At 35.0% G+C, this 12,434-nt stretch overlaps 1 protein-coding gene across 11 annotated transcripts in view; it reads left to right on the top strand.

The window, feature by feature from the left end:
- Positions 1–12,434, top strand: part of NDUFAF2 (NADH:ubiquinone oxidoreductase complex assembly factor 2) — a 357,071-nt gene that overhangs the window by 182,942 nt on the left and 161,695 nt on the right. For all 11 annotated transcript variants that reach the window (XR_014310371.1, XR_014310372.1, XR_014310373.1 and 8 more), the window contains one exon: positions 2,612–2,701. Coding sequence is in view for 7 of the 11 variants with exons in the window: in XM_082725906.1 (XP_082582032.1) it covers positions 2,612–2,701 (90 nt within the window). In the remaining 4 variants the exon portion in view is untranslated. The remainder of the gene's footprint in view (positions 1–2,611; positions 2,702–12,434) is intronic.

The raw sequence follows: 12,434 nt of genomic DNA, 5'->3' as shown, positions 1-12,434 counted from the left end.
TATTGTATGAAAACATATTAGTGTGAATAAGTGATCAGTTTGTGCATAATTTCTTACTCAACGGGAGTAATAGATTTCATTTCCAGTTCTTAAAAATTATATAAGTAGGACTTATTACAAAGAATGGAGTAGTTTTAGAACAATTTATTTGGGGGGCAGGAACTTATATCTGATCACAAAAAAATTTATTTGGTAAACCAGTGGCTTTATTCCGTACATATACACTTTTTATACATCTTTGATGTCATCTATTTGTAAACAAGATTTTTTCAGCAATTGTCAACGAATTAGTTATACTAACTCATGTTTTACTCTGTCTTTTCATTTATACACAAAGAGGTATGATTTTTGATTTTTAAAAATCTTGGGAGACCTTAATTTAAGTTTATAAACCTAAGGGTAGGAATAAGATGTTAATTTTTGTGTCACAGACATTTAAATATAGCTGTAACATATATGCTTTTAGTGGTGCTCCTGGGACTGATAGATCTTTCTATCATCTTCCTCCATGCTCAATTTTTTGATGTGCATTTAAAAGCTTAGAGCACACACCTACTTTCAGAACCCATTTGTTAGGATTTTGTGTTTTAGAAGATAGTTTTCATTTCTGTACTTGTTATTGCTAAAAGAACATATATCTTGGTATTTAGATAAGAACTATATGAAGGCACAGGTATTTTAATTCATCCAAACATTTGTAAAATTTTCATGTAGAAGTAGTTTAGTATATGCTAATTTTATGGTAACTTTTGTTACGATGATGAGTTTATATATGTGGATCTAAGTGGCATTTTAGTAAAGACACACATACCTATTTTGAGCCTCTACTATGAGAATAATGCAGCTGTCATTGTTATAGGCTCCTTTTATCCTGACTCATCCCTACAACTTCGGGGCTTCATTACTAATACCTTGACCTACTGTAAATTTATTTAGGATAAGGTAAGCAAAAGGTAACTCCTCTTTTTAAAACTTGGGGAATCTCTGTGTTAGGATTAAATCAGCTTGATTCAGTAAGTATACAATGAAATGCAGAATTTCCTTAACCTCATACTTCAGAGTTATTACCCATTGATGGCTTGCACATGAAATCTCAACCTTACACTTATTATTACTAAGGCAAAGAAAATAACACCAGTCACTCACTCTTCTTAGGCTACCTTTTTTGGCTTCCTTTCTCTTGCATAGTCACCCCCAGGAATTTCCGTGGTTGGCAACTAAAGGAATTTTTAGTTGCTAGAATTTCAGTTGGTGTGGGAGAGAGATTTGCAACAAGGTCATTTTGTTTAATTATGTCACTCAGTCTATTTAGCATGGTGTAAGGTTGGTCCAGGAGTAGGAAGAGTAGTATTTTGTAAGGCCCAATTTTCTGTCCATGACTGGTGTGATCATGGTTAAACCATGCTCCTCCTCTCATAGTTACTCACCACTGTCTTCCTTGTTTCATCTTGCATTCCCTGAACAGGCAGGCATCTTGCTAACTTTTGGGAAGTAGGAAGCTTACCTGGTTTCCCTAGGCACACGGGCTCAATGACAAAGGAACACGTTTTGAAACCACCATTTTGACAAAGCTGCTTTGAAGGACATAATTGAGACTTTGTGGAAACAGAAGAAAATACCACATAGGTTTTTGTTTTGTTTTGTTTTGTTTTTTTAAAGATTTTATTTATTTATTTGACAGACAGAAATCACAAGTAGGCAGAGAGAGAGAGGAGGAAGCAGGCTTCCCGCTTAGCAGAGAGCCTGATGCAGGGCTCAATCCCAGGACCCTGGGATCATGACCTGAGCCGAAGGCAGAGGCGTTAACCCACTGAGCCACCCAGGCGCCCCGAAAATACCACATAGTTTTATATCTTTGATATAAACTTAAAATACATGCTAATCAAATTTTTATTATTGAGAAAATTAAGCCTATTGCATTCTCATCCCATCCCCGACCCATCTACATCTTTTTCTTTACTACTACCTCTGCTCTCATGTTTCTACATTGCTACCATCCTGCACCAGTGTTGATCTCAAACCTGAAGTATGAAATCCATAACTCACTAGCTTTTGCCCTCTTCCTTTAGATCCAGTGAGAGTTAGTTACTCAGATGGGTCGTAGAATCCAACCTATGATTTGGTTCCCTTGGGTTTGCTAATGTAATGTGGCAACAGGATCTTGTGATTCATTGCATACTTAGTAGAGGTCATGAATAGCAATTCCCTTGGGCAGTAGCAGCAGCCACTTGAACCTCTAATACACATACTCGCAGAATTTGAAGGACTTGAACACCATTGATTACTAAAATGGGGCTTTTGTTGCTGTTGTTTAATTTTGGCCATTAGTGGCTGAAGATTAATTGGTTAGTACTTTTTTTTCTTTAACACAGCATCTAGTTTTTTTCTACCAAAATTAATATTGTATACTATGGCAGGAAATTTAAAATTTCTGTATTAAGTTTAGAATTTGCTTTTTCTAATGTACCTAATTCTAATGGAATCTATTCTTTCTCCTGATAATTCTTTGACCATACGTGGAGGTGTGCAATATCCAAAGAGAAAATATTATTGTGGTAACTGCTGTATCATGAGTTTATTTAAAAATAAAATAATCACTTTTGTCTTATAGGACAAACTATTCGAGAGAAAAGAATTGTAGAAGCAGCAAATAAAAGAGAAGTAGACTATGAAGTTGGAGATATCCCAACAGAATGGGAGGGTAAGTTTGTGTTTTTAGTTGTATCTTCTGGAGGCAAATTGTTAATACAAAATTAGATAATTATTCTTCTTACAAAAATGTTAGTAATCTGAATCTATGAAAATTTTTTAATACTGCATTTCTTTGAAAGTTATGAAGGTGTCACACTATAGTACAGAAACACATGTTCAGTGAAAGGAACTTGTAAACATTAGCAGAGCTGGTACTGGTACTGGGGGGGGGGGGAGCCTCTACAATAGGGATTAAAGGAGAAACTTACTGTCAGGTCCTGACTTTGCACTTGCATGCCTCCAGAGTTTAAATATCATTTCTGGCACTCACACCCCATGAACTTGGGAAAATAAATTCATACTTCTCAATCTTAGTTTACTCTTTTTTTTAAAAAAATATTTTATTTATTTATTGGGCAGACAGAGATCACAAGTAGGCAGAGAGGCAGGCAGAGAGACAGGAGGAAGCAGGCTTCCCACAGAGCAGAGAGCCAGATGTGAGGCTTGATCCCAGGACCCTGGGATCATGACCTGAGATGAAGGCAGAGGCTTGAACCCACTGAGCCACCCAGGCACCCCAGTCTTAGTTTACTCCTATACAAATTGTGCATAATATTTGCTGTCACCATCTGGAATATTTGCTCAACTTTAAATGACCCTGGTAACTGACCCTCTGTTAAGACAAGGATGGACACTTGATCCCTATCAGGACTTTGGAATTAAGGTAAGAGTTCGAAGTGAGATAAAACAGTAGCAATCAGTCTTTCAGTATAGCTAGAACCATAACATATAATTGTGGGTAGTTATCCTCAATCAAGTAAGTTTTATTGCAGAAAAAGCCAGTCTACTAAGAGAAAAATATAAACAGTCTGCAAAAAGAATATAGTGAGATGGAATACTTTGTAGGTTTCCAGGCAGTTTCCAGTTCTCTATTCCATTTCTTTCTAAATGAAGTTCAAATGCATATCTGCCTTTGAGTGCTAGTACCACCCTATATCCTTGTAATAAATTTCCCTTTTCCTTACCAGTTCTTTGCCTTGCGCCTGTTACATACTAAGTACTCAGTAAATATGTAATGAGCACATAAAATCCATCATTTTTAAATAGATTTTAGAATGATCTTGTTAATTTTTACAAAAATGCCTCCTGGGATTTTTGGTGGGATTTTGTTGAACATATATATCCCTTTACAAGAACTGACATCTTAACAATAAGTATCTTCTGACCCCTGGACATTATATTTCTCTTAATTTAATTTAGGCCTTCTTAATTTCTTTTATTAAAGTTTGTAGTTTTCATCATACAGATGTTGTACATCTTTTGTCAGAATTATTCTTAAGTATTTCATCTTTTTGATGCTATTGTATATGATAGTTTTTTCCAGTGTTAATTTTTGATTGTTTGTTACTATCATAAATGTGCCATAGGTATTTGTATATTATCTTGTATGCTATGACTTTGCTAAGTTATTAATTATAGTAGCTTTTTTGTCAAATTCAGCAGATTTTTTAAAAAAATTTTTTTAAGATTTTATTTATTTACTTGACAGACAGAGATCACAAGTAGGCAGAGAGGCAGGCAGAGAGACAGGAGGAAGCAGGCTTCCCACAGAGCAGAGAGCCAGATGTGAGGCTTGATCCCAGGACCCTGGGATCATGACCTGAGCTGAAGGCAGAGGCCTTAACCCACTGAGCCACCCAGGCGCCCCTAAAATTTTTTTTTTTAAACTTAGTTACTTAGAAGATCATATAGTCAATGAATAAAGGCATTTTCTTCTTTTCAACCTGGATGCCTTTAATTTTTTTTTTAATCTTATCTGTTTCCACTGACTAGAACTTCCAGTATACTATTGATCAGAAGAGATGTGAATGGACATTCTTGCATTGTTCCTGATGTATTACTCTTTTTATACATCATTGATTGGTTTATTTAAAATTTTGTTTAATATTTTTATTGAGGTATATTGGTTAGTAACTTCTTTTTCTTTTTTTTAATTTAATTTAATTTAATTTAATTTTATTTTATTTTATTCTTTCCATGTTCCAAGATTCATTGTTTATACACCACATCCAGTGCTCCATGCAATACATTTTCTTGTAATGTCTTTGCTTGGGTTTTGGGTCAGTGTAAGCTGATCTCATGAAATGAGCTTGGATATATTCTTTCTTCAATATCTTGTAAAACTTTATGTAGAGTTAAAATTATTTTTAGAAAATATCTGATAGACTTTAGTACTGAAGCCATCTGGACCTGGAGTTTTCAACTACAAATTAAATTTATTAGATTTAGGACAATCAGGTTATCTATATCTTCTTGAGTGACCTTTGGTAGCATATTTCTTTCAAAGAGTCTGTCCTTTTTTTTTTTTTTTTTTTGCATAACATGGACCATAGTATTTCCTTATTATCATTTTATTATCTTTAGAATCTGAAGTGATGTCCTCTCTCTCATTATTAGTTTTTATGGCTGAATTGTTTTCCCCCAAAATCTATGTTGAAGTCTTTTTTTTTTTAATCTTTTTTTTTTTTTAAGATTTTATTTATTTATTTGACAGACAGAGATCACAAGTAGGCAGAGAGGCAGGCAGAACAAGGAAGGGAAGCAGGCTCCCGCTGAGCAGAGAGCCGAATGTAGGGCTCGATCCCAGGACCCTGAGATTATGACCTGAGCGGAAGGCAGAGGCTCAACCCACTGAGCCACCCAGGCGCTCCTCTATCTTGAAGTCTTAACCCCAGCACCTCAGACTGTATTTGGAGATGGAGTATTTAAAGAGGTAATCAAAGTAAACTAAGGTTATTAGGATGGGTCTTAATCGAATATGACAGGTGTCCTTATAAGAAGAGGAGATTAGGACATAGACATATACAGAGGGAAGAACTTGTGAAGACACTGGGGAAAGACAGCCATCTACAAGCTGAGGTGAGAAACCTTAGAAAAAGTGGACCTTGCCAACACCTTGATATTAGACTTCAACCTTCCAGAATTGTGAAAAAAATAACCTTCTATTATTTAAGCCACTGAATGTTTGGTACTTACCTTTGTTATGGCAGCCTTAGTAAACTAATACATTAGTATTCAGGATTGTTTATGATTCAGTTTTATTTCCTATTGTCATTTAAAAGCTGTATCTCTACTGAGTGGCTATTTTTGGTATTACTGACTGCATCTTCAACATACCAAAATCTTTATGTGATGTTTCCGCTTCAGATAGATACAAGAACCTTACAAAGGTGCACTGCCATTTCTTCCTTCCAATATTTCTGTTATTGTAATGTATTTTAGTTCTACTTGTTATAAACTGCACACTGCACTGTTATTGTTATTTAAATACTGAACTAGGATTTACAGAGATTTAAGCAATAACAAAAATATGACATATTTATTTATATTGTTACCATTTCTAATACTTTTCATTTCTTTTTGTAGATCCATATTTCTATCTGTGATCATTTTCCTTAGGGTCTAATGGTTCCTTTAACTTTTCTTTAAATGTGAGTCTGCTAGAATTAAATTCTTTCAGCTTTGATATGTCTGAAACATATATATAGATATATTTTTGGTGGGGTGGCAGAAGGAGAGGGAGAGAGAATCTTAAGCAGTCTCCATGCCCAGGTGGAGCCCAAAGAGGCCTCAATTTCCACAATTCTGAGATCCTGACCTGAGCTACAATCAAGAGTCAGATGCGTAACTGACTGAGACACCCAGATACCACTGTCTGGAATATAAAAATATTCTTCTGTCTATAATAGTCTAGGTTGCTAGGGGGTTTTTTTCTTTTCTTTTTCTTCTTTTCCTTTTTTTTTTTTTTTTTGGATAGTTTTTTTTTTCTTTTCATAGTTTAAAGTTATATGGTTTCTCTTGAGAATCTATTATCATAATATCTTTATCCTTTTGTGTGTAATATATATTTTTTTTCTTGTGGCTGTTTTAAAGTTTTTCCTTTTTTAACTGGTTTTCAGAAATTCAATCATGATGTACCATTATATAGTCTCTTGTGCTTGAAGTTTCATGAACTTCTTAGACCTATGGGTTTGTAGTTTCAAGTCAATTTTAGAAATATTTTGCCCATTATTTCTTCAGATACTTTTCTTTGAGTCCATTTCTCTCCTTCCCTTTGGGGACTCCATTTGCAATTTTAGGCTATTTGAAGTTGTCTCATAGTTCACAAACTCTGTTTATTTGTGGAGGTTTATTTTCTTTGAGTTTCATTCTGTATGGTTTCTCTTGCTGTATCTTCAAGTTCACTAATGTTTTCTCTTACAGTGTCAAATTCCTACCAGTCCATCCAAGGTATACCTCATTTCAGACATTGTAGCTTTCATCTGAACAAGTTTAATGAGTCTGTTTTATATCTTCCATGTCTCTACCTAACCTGTTCAATCTGTCCTCTAGTTTTTTGAACATATGGAGTACAGTTATAACTGTTTTAATGTTCTTATCTGCTAATTCTACCATCTGTGTCTGTTTTTAGTTGGTTTTGGTTAGTTGATTTTTTTTCCTCCTCAATATGGGAAGTATTTTCCAGCTTCTTTGTTGGCTTCGCAATTTCTGATTGGATGTCAGACATTTAAAATTTTTTCCAGTTGGATACTGGATATTTATATATTCCTATCTATATTGTTGAGCTTTGTTCTGAGACACAGCTCAGTTACTTGGAAACAGTTTGATCCCTCCAGGGATTGCTTTTAAGATTCATTAGTTCAGACTGAAACAGAGTTTAATCTAGAACTAATAATTCTGCTCTGCTGATATAAGTCATTGCTGAGCGCTCTCCTCTGCCCCGTCAGTTGTGAGGTTTTCTACTCTGGGTGGTGGAAATTAACATTACTCATAACCCAGTGTAAAATGTGAGGACTGGTCCTCTGATCGTTTCTGGTGGTTCTTTTCCTGGTCTTAAGAGTTTCTTATTCACATGAACTCATGAGTGCTCTGCTAAATACTTGATAACAGTGTCCTGCCAATCTCCACAGTTTTCTCTCCATGTAGCTGTGTCATGTATGATAATTTGTCCTGTGAATTTTAGTTACCTTGGTCTCTCTAGACTCCCAGCTCCATCTCCATAACACAGAAAATGTGGTGAATTTTAGCAGGATCCCCTTCCAGTGCCACAGCCTGAAACTCGCAAAGCAATAAGCAAGGCATTGTTTTCTTGTTTGTTTTTTAATATTCTGAAGGGATCACTGTATTTCATTACTTGATGTCCACTAGTCTTGAAAATTATGGTTTCATGTAATTTGTCCCTGTTGCTCCATGTTGCCTAGAAGCAGAAAGCAGCTTTCTTTCAATTCATCTAATGCATTTGAAATTCATCTATGTGTTTACATGAATCAGCAGTTTATTCCTTTTTTATTGCTGAGTAGAGTTTTGTCATATTGATATACCAACTTGTCCATTCACCAGCTGCAGGACATTTGGTTTGTTTACAGTTTATAGCATTTATAACTGGAGCCACTATATAAATTCATATTTCTATTCAGGTATAAATATATCAACATAAATATTCACTTCTTTCAGGTAGCTACTTGAAGTGGCATTCTAGGTCAGGTGGCAAGAAGAGATTCAACTTAAACTGCTAAACTGTTTTTTAACATGGCTATTAAGCTTGTTAATAGCTTTCCCATTAACCAAGAATGGAAAGTTATAGTTGCCCCTCATCTTCACTAGCTTTTGGTGTTGTCGGTGTCACTAGATTGATCCATGTAATAGGTGTGTTGTAGTGTCTCATTGTGGTTTTAATTTTTATTTCTCTAGTGCCTAGTGATGCTGATCATCTTTGCATGACCTTGTTTGACATTTGTATATCCTCTTTACTCTAGTATCTATTCTTACCTTTTGCCCAGAAATTTATTATTTGGTTCATTTTTTTCCAACTTGTTTATTTTTAAGAATTCCTTATTTATGTTCAATACAATTCCTTTACTATGTCTATGATTTGCACATTTTTGCCCCAGCCTTCTTTCTATTCTTTTAACAGTGTCTCTTGGAGAGCACACATTTATAATTTTAACAAAGTCCAATTTATCATTTTTTCCTTTGATACATCATGATTTTGGTGTTGTAAGAAATTTTTGTTTAACCCAAGGTCATGAATATTTTCTCCTGTGATTTCATCTAGAAATTTTATAGTTTGGGGTTTTAGATTTATATCTTTGATCCATTTTGAATCTATTTTTGGTATGGTGTAGATATCAATTTCATTTGTATGGATATCCAGTTTTTTCCAGTACTACTTTTTTATTGTGTTAAAATACACATAGCATAAAATTTACAATCTTAACCATATTTCAGTGCACAGTTCAGTGGTATTAAATACATTGACTTTATCACTACCATCTATCCCCTTAACTCTTTTCATCTTGTAAAACAAACTCTGTACCATTAAACAATAATTCTCTATTCTTCCTTACCCTTCCCTGGCCCTGGCAACCATCCTTATACTTTCTGTCTTTATGTTTTTAACTACTCTCCCAGCACTGTTTATGAAGTGACCATCCTTTTCTCACATTCTTGGCACTTCTGTTAAGCATCATTTGGCTATATAGATGTGGGCTATGTATTCTCACTTCTCTCCATGGATCTGTCCTTTTCCCAATGCCACACTGTCTTGATTACTGAGACTTTGTAGTAAGGCTTGAGATGGGTAATCTGAATCCTCCAATCTCTTTTTCAAAACTGTTTTAATTAGTTTGGCCCCTTTGTCATTATATATGATTTTTAGTATCATCTTATCAATTACTACCAAAAATCTTTCCAGGATTTTCATTAGGAATGTACTGAATTATTAGATCAGTTTTCATTGGGAATGTATTGCATTTTTCTATGAACACAGCATCTTTTCTTCATTTCCTTAGGTCTATCCTTAATTTTTTTCATCGGTAGTTCTTAGTTTACAGATCTGGCACATATTTTACTAAATTAAAACCTAAGTGTTGGGTCACCTGGGTGGCTCAGTCCATTAAGTGTCCAGCTCTTGATTTCAACTTAGGTCATGATCTCAAGGTTGTGGGATGGTATGGGGCTTCTCGCTCAGCATGTCCCCCACCTCCCATCCCTGGTAACTACTATTCTACTTTGTGCTTCTATGAATTCAACTTTTTTACATTCCACATAAAAATGAGATCACGTAGTATTTTTCTTTCTGTGTCTAGTATATTTCATTTACCATATCTTCTAGGTTTATCTGATATTGTTACAAATAGCAGGATTTTCTTCTTTTTAAGGTTGAATAATATTCCATTGTAAATATATATGTATATATATATATGTATATTTTATATGTGTGTGCATGTATGCATATATATATACACACACACACACACACACACATATACATATATATGCACACACACCACAATTTCATTATTCATTTATCTGTGAATGGACTCTTACGTTATTTCCATAACTTGGCTATGGTCAGTAATGCTGCAGAGAACATGGGAGCACAGATACAGTGTTAAGATAGTGATTTCATTTCCATTGGATAGATATTCCAGTAGAGGTATTACTGGATCATATGGTAGTTCTATTTTTTTTTTATTTTTTGAGGTACCTCCATACTGTTTTCCAGACTGGCTGTATCAGTTTACATTCTCACCAACACGTAACACTGACTACTTAGAATTTAAAAGAATGATGATACAAGTGTTAAAGAGGTGTAAAGTACCTGAAACTTTCATATATAGTTTGGCTGAAGTGTAAATGGTACAACTACTTTGGAAAACAGTTTATTAAATCTTTATAGATTTGAACATACACATATTTTATAATCCAGAAGTTCTGTTGGGTATTAACCTCGAGATATAAAAACATAGGTCTCCCCAAACACTTGTACCCAAAATTTTCATAGCAGCTTTAGTCATAAAAGTACAAAATTGAAAGCTTCAGAGACACCCAACAAAAAGTGAGTGGTAAACACACTGTCATTTTTCTATACAGTGGAATACTACACAGCAATAAAAAGAATGAACTGCTGCTATGCTCATTGTATTTGTTTTTTAGTGCTTCATATAATTATTACCATACACTTAGTTTAAAACTCTGGATATTTACCATCTCCTGGTTTCTGTGGTTACAAATCCAGGCACAGCCTAGATAGATTCTCTACCTAAGATCTCACAAGGCTTCAATCAACGTGTCAGACAGGGCTGCTTTCTCATCTGGAGGTGTGAGTGTGGAAGGATCCACTTCCTATGTGTGTGGTTATTTACGGCATTCATTTCTTTGCAGTTGTAGGACTGTGAGCTTCAATTTTTCCCCTGATGCTGGCCAGAGGCCACCCTAAGCTCCTAGAAGTTACTGGCAGTTTCTTGCCACATAGGATCCTCCAACATGGCCAGTTTTTCCCTTACAACCAGGAAGGGAGAGGCTCCAGCAAAATGGATGCTGTAACCCTACCTAACATAATCATGCACTCATAGACATCCCATCACCTTTGCCCTGTTATCACAGTTAGAAGTAAGTCACAGGGCATTTATTTTAAAAATAACAGAGATGGGGGCTATGGAGCCTACCTTAAAACACTGTTCTCCAGACATAGTTACATGGATGAACTTTGACAATATTAGGTTGAGTAAAATAAGATGCAAATCAGTACATACTGTAAACCATCTATATGAAATTGTAGATAAGGCAGTACTAATCAACAGTGACAGAAGGTGCAGCAATAAATAATTAGGGCCTGTGAATGGATTAGGGTGGGTGTTTGCATGTGGTTAGACATTAGACAACTTATGGGAATGATGGAAGTGTTCTGTATACTGATTGTTGTGCTGGTTAGACAGTTGTATACAGGGAGCGCCTGGTTAGCTCAGTGGTTTAAGCCACTGCCTTTGGCTCAGGTCATGATCTCAGGGTCCTGGGATCGAGCCCCACATTGGGCTCTCTGCTCAGCAGGGAGCCTGCTTCCCCCTTTCTCTCTGCCTCTCTGCCTGCTTGTGATCTCTCTCTCTGTCAAATAAATAAATAAAATCTTTAAAAAAAAAAAGGTTGTATACATTTTTCAGAATTGTTGCACACTTAAAATGGTTTCACTGCATTCTTTATAAATTATATCTCAATAAAGTGGATTAAGAAAAAAGAACAGTAATCATCATGAGCACTACAAAATATTTAACTTAAATGTGCCAACTAAATCTAATAATATCCTTCAGATATGCCCAAGGGTCAGTAATCAGAAAGTGACTCATTTTCTGTGATTTGAAGAATTTTCACTGTTAAAAAATATGGATTCTTATTTTTATAGTTTTTTTATAATGTGTACATACCCAGAAATGGCAGATATCATTTTTTTAAGATGAGGCTTTAGTATAGTGTTGTCTTTTCCTTCAGTGAAGTAAACAACACATATTTCTAATGTAATCTTTTGGATGCAGACTGTTGACAAGCTTTCCATAATTTTAGTTCTGAATGGTCACCTTACTGACTCTAGTGATAAATGTCTCATTTACCTTAATCCCAGTGGGTACTGCTTCTCAGAATGTGTTAGCCATTTTCAGTGCTTATGGAAATTTGAAGACTGTATGCTTCATGAAGTATTTTCCTGCTTGCTTCTTCCAGTCTCTTTTAGTGATTAATGGGAACTTTAATTTGCATGCTCACTTTTACGCTTATTATAGTGTGTTATGTTCCAATAAGAGTATTAAAGTTCATTGAAAATCTCATGCATACTGATGAGAATGCAAATGAACATTGATGAAAGAATGCTAAGATCTTAAGGCATAAACTGTCCAGTTATCTTGCTAAAT

Source organism: Mustela nivalis (genome assembly GCF_964662115.1).
Source record: "Mustela nivalis genome assembly, chromosome: 3".
Taxonomy (NCBI): Eukaryota; Metazoa; Chordata; class Mammalia; order Carnivora; family Mustelidae; genus Mustela; species Mustela nivalis.
Note: the sequence above shows the minus strand (reverse complement) of the source record. Positions and strands in the feature narration are given on the sequence as shown.